The 14,954-nt window shown below is 39.3% G+C and overlaps 1 protein-coding gene and 1 long non-coding RNA gene across 14 annotated transcripts in view; one reads left to right on the top strand and one right to left on the bottom strand.

The window, feature by feature from the left end:
• The window catches only part of LOC130413431 (uncharacterized), a 58,463-nt gene that overhangs the window by 8,190 nt on the left and 35,319 nt on the right, over positions 1 to 14,954 (bottom strand). The window lies entirely within an intron of this gene.
• atp8a2 (ATPase phospholipid transporting 8A2) overlaps positions 1 to 14,954 on the top strand; it is a 49,139-nt gene that overhangs the window by 2,300 nt on the left and 31,885 nt on the right. Inside the window, exons 1-13 of one of the 13 annotated variants that reach the window (XM_056738643.1) lie at positions 926 to 1,027; positions 1,511 to 1,635; positions 1,731 to 1,855; positions 2,050 to 2,115; positions 7,397 to 7,574; positions 10,675 to 10,774; positions 11,241 to 11,339; positions 11,487 to 11,532; positions 11,803 to 11,843; positions 12,134 to 12,207; positions 13,288 to 13,357; positions 13,443 to 13,570; positions 13,648 to 13,759. In XM_056738643.1, the coding sequence (XP_056594621.1) occupies positions 1,813 to 1,855; positions 2,050 to 2,115; positions 7,397 to 7,574; positions 10,675 to 10,774; positions 11,241 to 11,339; positions 11,487 to 11,532; positions 11,803 to 11,843; positions 12,134 to 12,207; positions 13,288 to 13,357; positions 13,443 to 13,570; positions 13,648 to 13,759 (957 nt within the window). In that variant the 5' untranslated portion in view covers positions 926 to 1,027; positions 1,511 to 1,635; positions 1,731 to 1,812. The other 12 variants (XM_056738642.1, XM_056738641.1, XM_056738648.1 and 9 more) reach the window with 12 other exon arrangements.

Below are 14,954 nucleotides of genomic sequence, written 5' to 3'. Positions count from 1 at the left end.
TTGTCATTATTTACACATCCTCTTCTCATTTCAAACCCATATGACTTTCATTTTTCTGTAGAACACAAACAAATACAATTTTGAAAAATGTTGGTAACAGAAAACTGACCAACGGTTTTTGGCTACCAACATTTAAAAAAATATATCATAACAGTGGAAAACCTTTTATGCATTTATAACATTGCATTTGCCAAAAGCTTTCATCCAAAGACTAACGATGCAAGCTAGACATTATCTGTATGTGTGTTCTCTGGAACAGTAAGATAAAAACCGAGCACTACAGTAGAGTTTATCTTTTGTGTTTATGAGATTAAGTTGAGCGAACGCAGCTCACTTCTTACGAAATGCCATTGCTTCACAACACAAGCTGATGTTTTTACTATAATGGACGTGAAAGTTGATCTTGTCCTCTACAGTATTTTTAAATGCCTGGGAATTTAACACATTATTGAAGTCGAACTGTGACAAATCCACGCCAACCTATAAATCCAAATTGCTTCCTTCTTGCCATAGTGTTTTATGAAGCTGTGAAAAAACTTTTTATATGAAGAAAGAGTTGTGTTTATAACAAGCACCCTTACAACACATTTTAAGAGTGTATTCTGCCCTACAAAGGCAAAGTGCAGTAACTACACAAACACTGAAACTGAGAAAAATGCCTTCAAAGTTTTCACACCACCCAGTCATTGCTGTCAGTAAGTGCAATTTTGACACTCTCGTTTCTCTGAAACAGGACAAAATTGAACCAGGAGACTGGTCAAAAGACAGAACTGATGTTACAAAGCCTACTTCAAACCTTATCTTAATTTTGACCAAATGTGTAGTTACTGCACTTTGTCTTTGTAGGGCAGTTTTGATCTTTAACTGACTGATGATGTTTTATGTGTTGTTTTTTCTTATGGCAACTCTTGTTGGGCTCCTCCAGAACAGTTAGTGTTGACCCCTCTTAGCCAGGACTCTCCCGTCCGGCAGGACCAGCCCACAGGCTCCAACATGCATTCTCTTCTGGCAGACAGGTTTGAGAAAAGTGAGTGCCCTCCCAAAGCAGGATGCTGCCCCCGGAGCCGTAGCAGTGCATGATAAACACCCTTCCATCAGCCTGCACTGCATGGGTGAACTAATAAAGCTAACTTGCACCTGCAGCATAAAAGTCTTAAACCAGCCTGAGATGGGTTGCCAGTTATCTGGTTTCACCTGGTCCTTGCCGACTTAAGCAACAATTCACATTACGCGTGAGCCGCGCGGCTTTCTCTAGTGCACATGCTAAAGATGCGAAATGTGAATCGCCCCTTAGATGATCTTTCAATTTAACATCCTAGGCTGGGTTAAACATTTTTTTTGTCAAGCGGGTCTCTACACACACGCGCACATACACACACACACTAAAACATAATTCAGTTCTCTCAATAATCTCACTCTTGCATAGATGTTCATCAAGGGATGCAACAGAATTCATGCATGCATTAAAAAAACTAACCGTCATTCTGGTGTGTGTATGTTATTTATTAAGCGAGGGGTTAGACCGCGATGTATGCATGGCTTTCGCATGGTGTTGTGGGGCGCTGACGTGCCTGGTGGAGCAGTGAACAATCTCACCTACACTCTGGGATAAACCCTGGTCAGGATTAGATGCAGGTGAAGTTGCAGAGCTCATAGAAAGAGGATTAGCCACCCAGGACATGGCATCTGCCAGAGGCTTTCATTTCTCATTCACCTTTTCATCGTCATAGCAACCCAGGCTGCAAGCGCACTGCTCTCTCCCAACCTTGGGGCCAACTGGGATCTGCGGGTCACCTTGGCAACAGGACCAACATGTCACCCAGAGGGCACACATGGTCTAGGCGGGGCTCTGTAGGTAATGAGTTTCCGAACTTCTGCTTGAGTGGCCATTTGTGAGCAAGTGAGAATTAGAGATAAACAAATATAAATATTGATTATTCTGATATTATTGTAGGATAGATATTGTCATATTGTGTTTTTATATATTTGGCATTCAAGTTAACGTATTACGTGAGCTTCAAAGTATAACTTCTACCCATATTTGTGCAGAAATTGAGTACAGAAGCAGTCTGAGAATCAGGAGAAAAGAGCATTATGTGCATTTATTTCACTCTTGTAAGTAACTAAAAAAGTTAAATGTGACCATTATTTTAGGTGTTTTATTGTTATTCTTTGATATTTATTTTTAAATCACGTTGCCTAATTATTTTTAATAAATAAGTTAAGACATCTGATCATTTTGAATTTTGAGATAATGGGTTATGTGGCTAATATTATATAGGGCCTATAATATCTACTGCATCTCATAGAGTATTTAATATTGGTTTCAATATCAACAATATTAGTATCAAAATATCTTCCATGATAAAAACGGTTAACACTGCTGTACACTTTTTATGAATATTAGGAGCTTGTGTTGCGTTCATCATATATCTGCTGTACCGCATGTGTCGTTGTCCTGAAATGTCATCCTACCCTTCAGATTATCCTTATGCGCACATCAATTTTAGGTCACGTTCTTACACTATAAAACCATCCTACCTATTTATTTTATACTCCTACGGGAATCTGGAAGTGTATTTTCATTGTTAAATATTTCTACACACAGTATTTATTTAATACTGATAGTACAATTTGATGGGGTGTTGCGCTGTAAATTAATCCTACATGTTTCTTTTATGCTGGTAGGATTATCTGCGTGGGTATTTACGCTGTACATTTATTTTATGTGTTTATTTTAAGCGGACAGGGTATTTTGCATTGTAAAAACATCCTACCAGTTTATTTTGTCGATGTGGATTAGATTATGTAATGTTTTGCCCTGCGGTAGGAAAATCTGACAGGGTGGGACGATTCGACAGAACACCGGCTCGCTGTCCTTATGACCCCGTTTCAATCCCGGTGTGTAGCGGCAGCAAAAATTCTACAAACAATAGAATTCGACACCCGTTTGAACAGCGAGACCGAAGACTAATCAAAGCATAATGCGACGGAGAGATGGGCAGTGATATTGCATGCAATTGGAGATGGCCGCTGAATGAATGCATGCTGGTAAAATGAGCATGGTTACAAAGGCGTATAGATGAATAATGCAAACCAGGTCTATTCATAATTTAAAAGCAAGCTGCTTTTTAGTGTTGAAAGCTGGCGGATGGCCAAATGACCACACTCACCTCTCAGTGTGCTTAGGGTCAAAGTTAAACTCAGTTGTAGTTTTAGACATTGCTAATAACAAGCACTTACTGTATGTTAATTCAATTCAATTTTGTTTATAAAGCGCTTTTCACAATGTGGATTGTTCCAAAGCAGCTTTACAGTAGAAAAATACAGAAAATGCAAAGCACAGTTCATTCTAGTAAACAATATCAAATAAATGCAGTCTCCCCGTGAGCAAGCCAGCCAACAAGGAACCCAAACTCCAATGATAAATAAATGGAGAAAAAAAACCTCGGGATAAACCAGTCTCAGCCGGGAGGGCCAGATCTCCTCTGACGTGTCACAGCTGCGCTCAGTTATGCATGTTATTGTATGTATGTTATTGACTTGTTAAACGATGATATGTAATGTAAACATAAGCATCAGTTTTAGATGGCTGAGTATACTTAGGTCAAGCATAGAGTCACAGCTGGATGCTTTAAAGAGGTCATTTCACACAATTTAGTACAACGGCAAAAGCTTTTTGTGCATACAATAGCTAGAATACAGAATATAGTTTTCATGATCAAAAATGTAAATTCTGTCATTATTTACTCACCCTCTTGTCATTTCAACCCTGTATGACTTCTGCAGAACACAAAATAAGATCTTTTGAAGAATGCTGTTAACTGGCACCAATTGACCTGGGTTTTGCGTGCCAGCACAGTTCAGTTACCAACTTTCTTTAAAATATCTCAGGTTTAAAATACAGGTTTAAAATGACAGGAGGGTGAGTAAATGGTGACGGAATTTCTTTTTTTGGGTGAACCATCACTTTAAACTGACTATTTTTAGCTGCTGTGCACTTTATCAGTCAAATCAGCTCATAGTTTGTGTTTGCGTTTATGTCTCCAACATACTGTAGTTTTAAACTTCCCCTATCCTTCAATAACTTCTTTGGCTGCATTAGATTACCGACTGTTGTCAGATGGAGATCATCAGGAATCTTGTTAAAACGTATTTTTCAATTCATTTGGATTCTGGAATGACTTTACAGCACTGCACATAGCAAGCAAAAGTGTTCCAAATTGATCTGTTATTCTCATTTTTGATGCTTCTTTTTACCTCTTTCTGATTGGGCGGCCCATGATTCTTTAATAACGTTTTTTATGAATGTATAAATGTAAATGCATTCATGGTAATATGATCACAGCATTAGATATTATTATGCAGATAAGGGTTTGCCTTGTTTGTGGTATGCTTTAATTTTCGGATATCACAACGTTTTTAAGCTAAAACTGCATTATTAGTAGTGACAGTGTTGGCTGTATTTGAAGGAGACACTCCATCATTTATAATGTGCTGCCAGCCATATAATCTTAACAAACTATTTAGATTTCTTCTTTTGTTATTTATTTGAGGGCCAAAAACATCAGAAGAACAATACAGCTGTACAGAATTATCAGTATCATCTCTGATAACACAGTTTTGAATGATGTTCTTATTCATTATCATGGAGTCTGTGTGCCCATTCTGAAAGTGTTAAGTTTGTTATGTGTACAGTGTACGTTTATTCTTTCAACTCGCTACTCAGAGATTCACTCTAATGATCGATAAACGACCCATGAGAGCGGCCTGAATTTTATTCAGCAACAGATGAAAGCTTTATTTGTCCACAAAGAGCCAAGCAGATGAACTTTTAGTACCTGCTTAACACCACAGAACTGTGGAATCAGCAGCATGTCGGTCCAGAAAATTATTGTACAGATTGTGTAAGAGGAAGAGAGTTGATTTTACAGAGATAAGAGATGCGTTGGGTCATATCTGATTCATTGGTCCTGGGGCCGCATTCACAAAACATTCTTAAGAAGAAAATCCTTCTTAACTGCCATGTTTCTTCTTAAATTCTAATAAATGAAAAAAGTGGGGAATGTTACGTATTCCCGAAAAAAAACTTCTGAAGAGAGTTCTTAGAAATGTTCTCAAGATTAATTTTAGGAAAAAATTGAGAAGAATCAAATTCTCTAAACAAAAGCGGTCGTAAATATCATCTTAAAATTACGGTGGTCTTAAATCTTAAAAGGTAAGATGTTTAATACATATATTTGGTTGCTCACATGTGACGTGTATTGTTTTGAGCCAGAATCATAATTTTGACGTTTGCTTGCCATTAAGGAATATTAGTAATGATAAGGTCTAGCTCCCTCACTTTAGCTTTCATTATTATAGTGCTTTTTACAATATTCTGGGGCAAAGTGATGACTCGAAACGGATAGGGTCACAAGTATTATGCCGTAGTAAAACACAAAAAGTATTATAATAAGTATAATTTTCAAAGCTTGCCAACATATTAGCAATCATCCGATCATAAATGACGTTTAATGCGAATATACAGCATATATACTACATAAGTAATCAATGTGCTTATTTTTACACGCATAAAGTTTATTAGATAAACATCTAGTTACCACTTGAGCAAGCGATTGTAATCATATTATTTTATTCTTACGACAAAAATGAAGACGTTCTTAGGAAAATATTTGAGAACGTTTTAAGAAATGTTTGACAGATCGCTATTACGAACTTCCTCTAATCGATCTTACGAACAATCTTAGATTTTGTCTTTAGAACAGTTTTGTGAATCTGGCCCCTGGTCCACAGTAGGTGCTGCAGGGGAAATCTCATTACTCTTCACTCTTGGAGGACCTCTACGGTGGACTTTGCTTTGTATGTTTATTTTATGAGGCGGGTCTGGTTATAGGTAACTAAACGGAGCCACCAGCATGCTGTAATGGTACAAAGAGAGTAAACGTGCATGCTTTTACAGTTTGACACCATAGAAATGCAATATTTATAGTCTGCACCTGTTTACAAGCAATCGCATCCTGCCAAACACATTCTCAGAAATTAATGTGATACAACCCCTCCGCATGATTTTGTGAGTATTTATACAGACAATCTCTATTGTTTATAGTTTTGCGTGGTTGACCAGTAGTTGAAGGCGTATGATGTTTTGAGCGGTTGCTAACCCTTGTTCTACAAAGTCTCATTGTTTATTAAAAAATCTGCCAACATACCCTTACCTAAGCATATCTCATGAGCATTTAGACATGAGCTAGCATGGAGGTATTTAAGACACACCTTTTTGTAGTACTGCCTTCTTACCTGTCCTGTCAGCAGACGTTAAGACATGTTTTGTATTAACACATAGGCATGCATAATTTTACGGAAACTATTTTGTGAAAAATGTAAGATCAACCGTTTGACGCCCCAGGACATCAACTGCTTGAAATTTTTTCATTCAAGAATCTATGGGGAGCAAATGAAGAGGAAGCAACTCAACGAGCCCGTTTATATATGATCCCTCGGATCCGACAATTGTGGCTCCAGACACCCGTGGCCCTCCAGCAGTGTCTGCGCCTTTAAATGTAAGGCTTTTGTGTTCTCTAGTCTGAAGGAGACGATGTAGTTTAGACTTAGCGCGACTGAGAAGAGACTCGTTTTCTTCTGTTAGCCAACTGAAAAGACACAACGGAGTGGAGCCGTATAAAAACGTCTAGCCGAAGGCGACCCAGATGACACGGTGGGACAGGGTTTGGGGCTTTTGTCTGGAATTGGAGAAGTGACGCGTGTAGTCCATCTATCCACGCCCGCTTTCGATCATGCACCAGCTGGGTAAACTCTCCTGTCACATCCAGACAGAGCTGTTATTTACCGAGCCTACATTATTTATTACGTGCGGAAAATATCCATTTGGCGATCGCATCTGTGCGATACGTGGTTGCGTTTCAAAACTCAACGCGCTTCTAATGCATTCGATGCGAGGTACCCAAAATACTATCTACGTAGGATGCGCGTTACTTTAGGAACGCAGCCGTTTTCTCCTTTGCATTTTTTCCAGCATATCGGGAACGTGCACGTGTTGTCCACCGAATAAAGAGGCTTTTATAAAGATAAACAAACGCACAAGGTTTCTACAAAGGTGACAAGCTCGCGCTGTTTGCTGCGCCATTGTGCGCCCATCAGCACATTGTATAAAGAGGCTCCCGTGGGCGCAGCGCGCGTGCTGTATTGGTGACGGAGCTTTCGGATGAGGATGATGAGGATGATGATGGGCAAATTGAAAGGGGGGGGCGGTGCACGCGCAACGTCATAGCCTTGCATCAGAAAGCAGTAGTAGTGTTAGTGGCCAGCGCACTGAACTGTAAACCACATTTCTATGTGTCTTCTACCTCCTGTCTTCCACGCACACTCACGCTAGCCTCGCCTCTCTCCCATCACTCGAACGGTGCAGGACCCGCGTGCACGGCCGCCGGCTACCGCAAGGCAGAGGATGAGATGAGCGGAACCACATCACAGGCGGACCCGATAGACTCCACAGCGCGGATTGTGCTCCTCAACCGACCCCAGACCACCAAATATTGTGATAACCATGTCAGGTATGTTCATTTGGTGATGCTTTAAGGGACGATGTCTTTTATTTTACTACATGTTACAGGGTGTCAAATTTGACTATTATTATTATTATTATCATCATTAAAGAAGGGTTTATTCTTTGTTTAAAGAGTAAAAAAATAACAAATATTATGCCTTTCTATTTTAATTAAATGTATAATTACATATTGGAGATTTAATTGTCATTATACATTAAACATTTATCAGTGTTTTCTGTCTGAATGTGTTGAATCCGTAAACTTATTCCACACCAGTTATTTGTCTTATGCATGTTAGTAGTACATATCAAAAAGAAGAAAACAGTTTAGCTTTCAGTTTTCAATTATTAATGTATTTAACTTTACTTAACCAAACAAATTGAAACCACTTAGTTACAAGGAGCTAGCTTGCACGGGTTTTAAAGTTTTGTTTGTAAACATTTGTTACAAAAAATATTAACATTTAGCTGTTGTTTGTCTTAATAACAGGATCATTTTATCGCTTTGTCTTGTGTGTCAGTAAGAACATTAACATTAGTATTTTATAATTCATCTATTTTGCAGTTACAATGTAACACTTTTACACTGAATGTAAAACTCTAAAATGAAGCCGTAGAGGGACATTCCATGTGAACATTTTAAAGCTGGTTTTGGGTGAGACATCATTTTAGCTTCCATTAAGTGAAATACTCCAATTATGCTTTTCTGAAAGTACCTCAGGGCTGTGTTTGGGGCTGTGGTTCTCGCATTAAAAGTGCCTCTAAAGATTTCTATAATTTCACATGTTGTAATAGGTGTTAAATCAGATTCTGTGTATTTGAGGTTGTGTTTGTGCTAGAGGTATTCTCGGGTCAAAGATCTTTACCCGACACGAAATGACTTGAATCTCTTTTTACCCGAAACGAAAGACCCGACCCGAGACAGACCCAATAAAGTTAGACACGAGTCCGACCCGACCCAGCGTCATTTTATTTCGAACCAGACTGGACCCGAATGTAAACGTCTTCTACGTATGTGTGACCATCGGAGGTACGCTACAGAAACAAACCCCAGTGGCCTGGAATCCAGTTCAGCTCGCTGCTCCGTTTATTGTCATTTTATTTACGCATTAGCCAATATTTTGTGTTGTCGTGATTTCAGAATTCGTCTTTCAGTGGGAAGCAGTGGATATGAAAAACTAAATAGGTCAATAAAAATGAAATTGATAGACAAATAGTCGTTGCTACTCTTGTTGCAATTGGTAACTCTTGCAAATGATGCAACAGAAAACTCAGGATAAAGACGCAAAACATTATAAAGACGAAGCTGGATCCAGTTTTCTTGATTGACAGGCTCAACGTACCATCCAGACTCGCTGTGTCACAAGAGGGGGTTGGCAACTGAACACACACGAGCGACGCACTGTTGTGCGGGACAGTTCGGCTATTCAGCAAAAACTTTTTTATATTAAATTACTCGAGACCCCGAAGACACTAATATTATATACGAAGCCCCCGTGAGCTGTTAGATCCAAACCAGCACTGGTCTCTGGTCAGACCTCGGGTTTTCCAATCTAAGTGGACCCGTGAAGATCTCTAGTTTGTGCTTGGAGTCTTATGCAGTGAAATTCTGATGATGATGAAAATAATTATTTGACAAAATGGGGTTCATGTACCATAACCCGATTGATTTTCCTAGTCACTTTCATATTAGTAAAGGTGGTGTACATACAAAAAACAGTCAAATCAACGTTCATGAAAAACTGATTTCTCAGTTCCGACGAGCTCACCCACACGAAGTCAACCTTCATCGATCTGGCATTATCATCAGAAGATTCGATTCTACTCTAAAAGGCTCTATTTCGGTTCCCGTAACGACATTAGGGCGGACCTAGAAAACCGATCCTGTTGTTCATTGGTTCCTTCCAGGAATCAGCCGATCACGTGAAGGCCTGACCTTCCACACATGAACCTTTCTGGCATAACGCCTTCGTCCATCGAGTATCATAAGATTTGTTCAGATCGCATTCTTATTCCTTTATCTTCATGTTTTATTTACAAACCGGCTTCTGCTTCCAGCGGCATTGGTGTCAACTGGTGAGCTGTCAATCAATGAGTAACCAGAGCAACAAATCCAGAAGTACACAATAATAGTGCAGGTCAGTGACAGGGATCATTTTGACAGGCGTGACGGCTGTATCATCCATATCTGTCTCATACGGGGGGGGCTCATATGGGACCGGGGACCCCCTGAGCGACAGCGGGGGTCAATTTGTGGCCAATTTTAACATAGAAATTCACGAAATAATTCAATGCAGTAGAAAACCCCGTCTTTGAGGTAATCCCAAGTACTATTCAGCATAACTGTGGTGGTGTGGATTACCGTGAGTGTGTGATTAGGCCTCTGAATGTTAATGAAGGGGATCGGATGAATTGTTTCAGGCGCTCTTGATGTCAACGATAACCTGCCACACTTCCAGGTCAGTCTGTGGGTGTGTTAGGCTGTAAACTCATCCCAATGAGCCCAGAAGAGACTCATGTTTACAGAAACACAGAAACACAGACTTGTGATCACACAAGTACACATGTTGTTGTATAGACACATCAAAACAATCAACTTGTACAATATGGACCTGCCCTGTGGGTACACAAACACCCACAGAAACAAATACTTGCTGAGTAATGTTTAGATTTATACAGACACCTCTGGGACGACGGCAGATTTGTGATCCTGAGGATATTTTTAGCGATTCCTAACAGCTCTTTTAATGACCATAAACATTTACCGCCGATATCAGCTATTCAGGAGTTACTTAGGGGTTCGATCGATATAGGTAATTGACGGACACGACGAGAAATGGCCTTTCTAATAGCTCAGACACTTATTTTGGGAGGGTTTATCTAAATATAATGTGGTGGGCAGTAATGCGTCAGGCGTTTGCCAACTCAGGTGGTTGTTTGCCGTTACCAAAACACCTGCGAGTGCGATTTTTTTTTTTTTTTTTGAGACACCTGAGTGGAGCTAATCCAAATGAGTGCTCTTAAAGTATATGTAGACATTATGAAACAGGTTACAAGGGGAGAGAATAATACATTTAAAGAGAGATGATTTGATTTTCTCTCTTCAGCACGGCTAAATACGGGATCCTCACATTCCTGCCGCGCTTCCTGTACGAACAGATCAGACGGGCAGCTAATGCTTTCTTCCTCTTCATCGCTCTCATGCAGGTATGGTAATTGTATAATTTTGGAAGTGGTCCAGTATGGCTCTCTCATCCACAATTTGCTCGCAGTGTTTTGGCCTCTACATGACCAAACCGGTCAGGCCAGTATTACATCTAACAGAATGCAGATTAATAGGGGAATCTTCTTAGAACTGTAAAGAAATGCCTGGGTTATATTTCACTTAGCTTGTCAAAATAAAAAAAAACGCAAGATTGTATTCTGATTAAATGTCCTAAAAGGAAAAAGGCAAAATAGACATACTTATTTCTTGCTTTTGGTTTATGAACATATGAACTAAACATTTCCTCGTTACAGTCTCAAATTGCTGAAGGGTTTTTCAGCCTTTAGATTATTTTTAATTTTAAATCCGAGATGAGAACATCCGTCTGCTGGTTAAATACAAGGCACATCATTTTACCTCCAAGGTACTTAGTTTATATTAGTGATCCGTGCACATTTTTAAATCTAGCAAATCCCTGACGTCTCGCCGACGGGTCGCTACACGACACTGGTACCTCTCATCTTCATTCTGACTGTAGCTGGGATCAAAGAGATCATTGAGGATTATGTGAGTATTCTGCTCAAAAGAACACTGGATTGACTTGAAAATGTATAGTCTTCAGTAACATGTTTTAACTACGAGCGCATGTCTTTATAATATGAATATGTTTGAAAGCCGAACGCTGATGAGGTGTCTGCTATTGTGTTGTTGCAGAAAAGACACAAAGCAGACAACACGGTGAACAAGAAAAAGACAACAGGTTGAGTATTGTAAAATATATCAACATTCTAAATCTCAAACTCTCTATCATTTCATATGTAGTTTTATATTGTGATATATATTTACACGTTGAATTCATTTTATAGGTAAACTTTTCTTACAGCTATAATTGACATTTAAGAGTTAAAATGGATTGCTTATCAGTTTTAAATGGTGTTTTGTATTTATAATAAATGATCTGTAGCAGGTGGCAAATATATCCCCTTGATCAAAAGTATTCAGACATTAGTGTCATGTTATCATTTTACAGTTCTGCGTAACGGAGCATGGCAGACCATCATATGGAAGCAGGTAACATTTTTTTCACTTCTTTTATACATCTTTCTCTTATTCAACCTCATATTATTTGTTTCCCCAGTTTTGTTTGTCAAAGATACTTTCAGCTTTGTCCTGGTGCAAAGTTTTTATTTACCATCTGCTTATTTAAATTCACCTCTCTGTGGCCTTTCCTACTATTTCTATCTCTCTTTTTGATTTTTTGTACATCCTCCTGTGTGTTGCCCACCCTTTCTTTTCTTCATGCACTGTGGTCTCTTTTTCTCCCCTCCCCATGCTGTTGCAATGCTGCACCTGCCCACTAGGTGGCAGTGGGAGACATAGTCAAGGTGACCAATGGCCAGCATCTCCCGGCTGACATGGTCATAGTGTCCTCCAGGTCAGCACCGCTGTGTTTATTTGTGTGTATCTGTGGGTTTGTTGTGATGTGTTTGGGTCGTAGTTTGATTATACCTGTGTAAGATTTGAGAAATTGGTTGCATGCGGTTTTGGGTGCCATAGAGAATAGTTGTGTGTCAGGGAATCTGTGGCTTTGTTCAGACAGCTTGTGGATATAACATGTTGGGGTATCTTCCTAAATCTGTTTGGTTGTTTGTAGCCGGAAAAATGCAAAATGCAGGAAGTCAGTTTACTGTATGCTGGTTTAAGCCTGGTCGAAACCCATCTAAAACCGGCAAACAGACAAGCAAGCCAGCCTAGGCTGTTTTGAGCGGTTTTGTTTCCAGCAGGTTTGAAATCAAATTAAAATCGGATTTTTCAAAATGTGTTTTAGTCTAAACGGTCGGAATTGAATTTCAAGCAATTTTCTTGTCATTCACGGCACAACATGTTCATGACAGACAAAAAGTGTTTCTCATTTCCACTTTCCTCTTCCCTGTAACTGTAGTATTCACACTGAATGTGTTTACATGCTCAAAATAAACTGATATCTATAAAAATCAATGTTTTCACATGTTTACATGCATATCAATAAACCTGCTATGCCAAAAACCGTGTTTACATGGAAACTTGAGACTTGCCAGGTCGTTCACATACAGTAACATCACCATCAATAGTCTGTCCAGTTATTAAAAATGCTGTGAAATCTGTCAGAAAATGTACTTTTATATCTCTTCTAGTTTTTCATTTTGCCGTTTCTACATCAACTGAATGATTCCAGAGCGGACTTTCATAGATTATTTTACTGTACAGCAAATGCATGTATGTGAAAAATGCAACACTTACAGTTTATGAATTTCCATTGGCCCTTTTCAAATTGACGTCTGCTTTGATTTTGAAAAGAAAACCATTCGGCATTACGCTGACGCCACATAGACAACCAAATATTGATTGTGCTGTCTGAACAAACAAATCAGATTTCTGAGTGCATTCCGAATGAAGCATAAATATATCAGTGTGTGTTGTGTGTTATTGTTTGGCGCTGTTGTGTGTTTAAACTGTACTGCTGTTTATCTCACAGTGAGCCTCAGGCCATGTGTTATACTGAAACATCGAACTTGGATGGAGAGACCAACCTGAAGATTCGACAGGTCAGCTACACATCACAAACGTCAAATCTTAGGAAATAAACCCCGGCAGGGAGTCAGGTTATAATTCAGTGTCTGCGTGTTACAGGGTCTTTCTCTGACAGCCTGTGTTCAGTCTTTGGAGGAAATGATAGCTTTGTCTGGTCGTCTGGAATGTGAAGGACCAAATAGACACCTGTATGACTTCACTGGAACACTGCGCCTTGATAACCACAAGTGTGTAAACTAATGATCGTCACTGCACACACACCTACACAATATACATGCTGATCATTCTCTGTTTTATATTACAGCCCAGTTCCACTTGGGCCAGACCAGGTGTTGTTACGAGGTGCCCAGCTCAGGAACACACAATGGGTTGTGGGAATTATAGTGTACACTGGACATGATTCCAAACTAATGCAAGTAAGTATGAGGTGATAAAGATGTGTAGATCTGGACAATAATTATCATTTTACAGAAAATGCTTTTTAAAATGTTTATACATTCAAGAGGATATCAAAGTCCACTCCACAACTATGACAACATCATTGAGATCATTTTGATTTTTTAATACCTGATGAACAATACATTTTGACAGCCAATAAAAATCCATTGGAAGTTAGAGTAAAGCCAGATTTTTACTTCTGCGTCGGACCTACGCCTTAGTCTACGGGTCGGTTTTCATTTATACTTCCACAATGACCACTAGGCGTCAGTGTCCACGCGCGAGTTGCTTGTGTAACCAAGACAAGAGCCGAAGAAGAAGCAGTTCATTAGCAGTGATAGCCGCAAGTAAACGGTCACTTTTGTTGCAGGTTTGAGATGTTTAATACAGAAGCACAGATAATTGACTTAGATAATTAATACGGAAAGCGTTTGAGTAAACATGACTCTATCACGGAGTTCTTTGACCAGAGGCGGGATTCAAACAGACCAATCACATTTACATTCAGTCATTTAGCAGACGCTTTTATCCAAAGCGACTTACAGGTGGGGTAAGCAATGGAAGCAATTGGGACAGCATAAGTACAACAAAAGCATAAGTGCAATCAAAAAGAAGATTGGTCTCATATAACCTAACACTTGCGGCCCGCGTTGAGTTGACGCATTGTTCCATGTGTGAATGCAAATCAAGGTTATTATAGTTTAGTTTACTAAACAATTTAAACATTTCTGTTGAAATAGACAATTTTGTCAAACTTGTTTTAATGACCTGTTGCTGTTATAACGGCTTAAAGGGAATATTTACGGAAAAAGAAATCTTGAGTAGAAGCATAAAGAAGATTGTTTGGTAAATCCTCAGCCCTCTCTGCTTCATATGATGGGAGTCTATGGGGTCCACCTGTCTAAGAGTTCTTAAAGCTCATCATTCCAAAAAGTGGCTCCTGGCGACATGTTGACGTTTCGTGAAGCGATTCGTTTGATATTCTCATAAAACTGAACGTCATTTTTAATAATAATAGCCTCTGCACACAATCACAATCTTATTCTTGTAGTATTTGGTGGTGGATGGCCTACCAGCGTCTTGAAGGTTTAGCACCACCTGCAGAAAGGGAGTATTGAGGCGGTACAGTAACGTCAACATGTCGCCAGGAGCCGCTTTTGGAATGATGTGCTT

The sequence above is a fragment of the Triplophysa dalaica genome, chromosome 23 (genome assembly GCF_015846415.1).
Source record: "Triplophysa dalaica isolate WHDGS20190420 chromosome 23, ASM1584641v1, whole genome shotgun sequence".
NCBI lineage: Eukaryota > Metazoa > Chordata > Actinopteri > Cypriniformes > Nemacheilidae > Triplophysa > Triplophysa dalaica.
The sequence above is the reverse complement of the archived record's forward strand: the minus strand, read 5'-3'. Positions and strand labels throughout refer to the sequence as shown.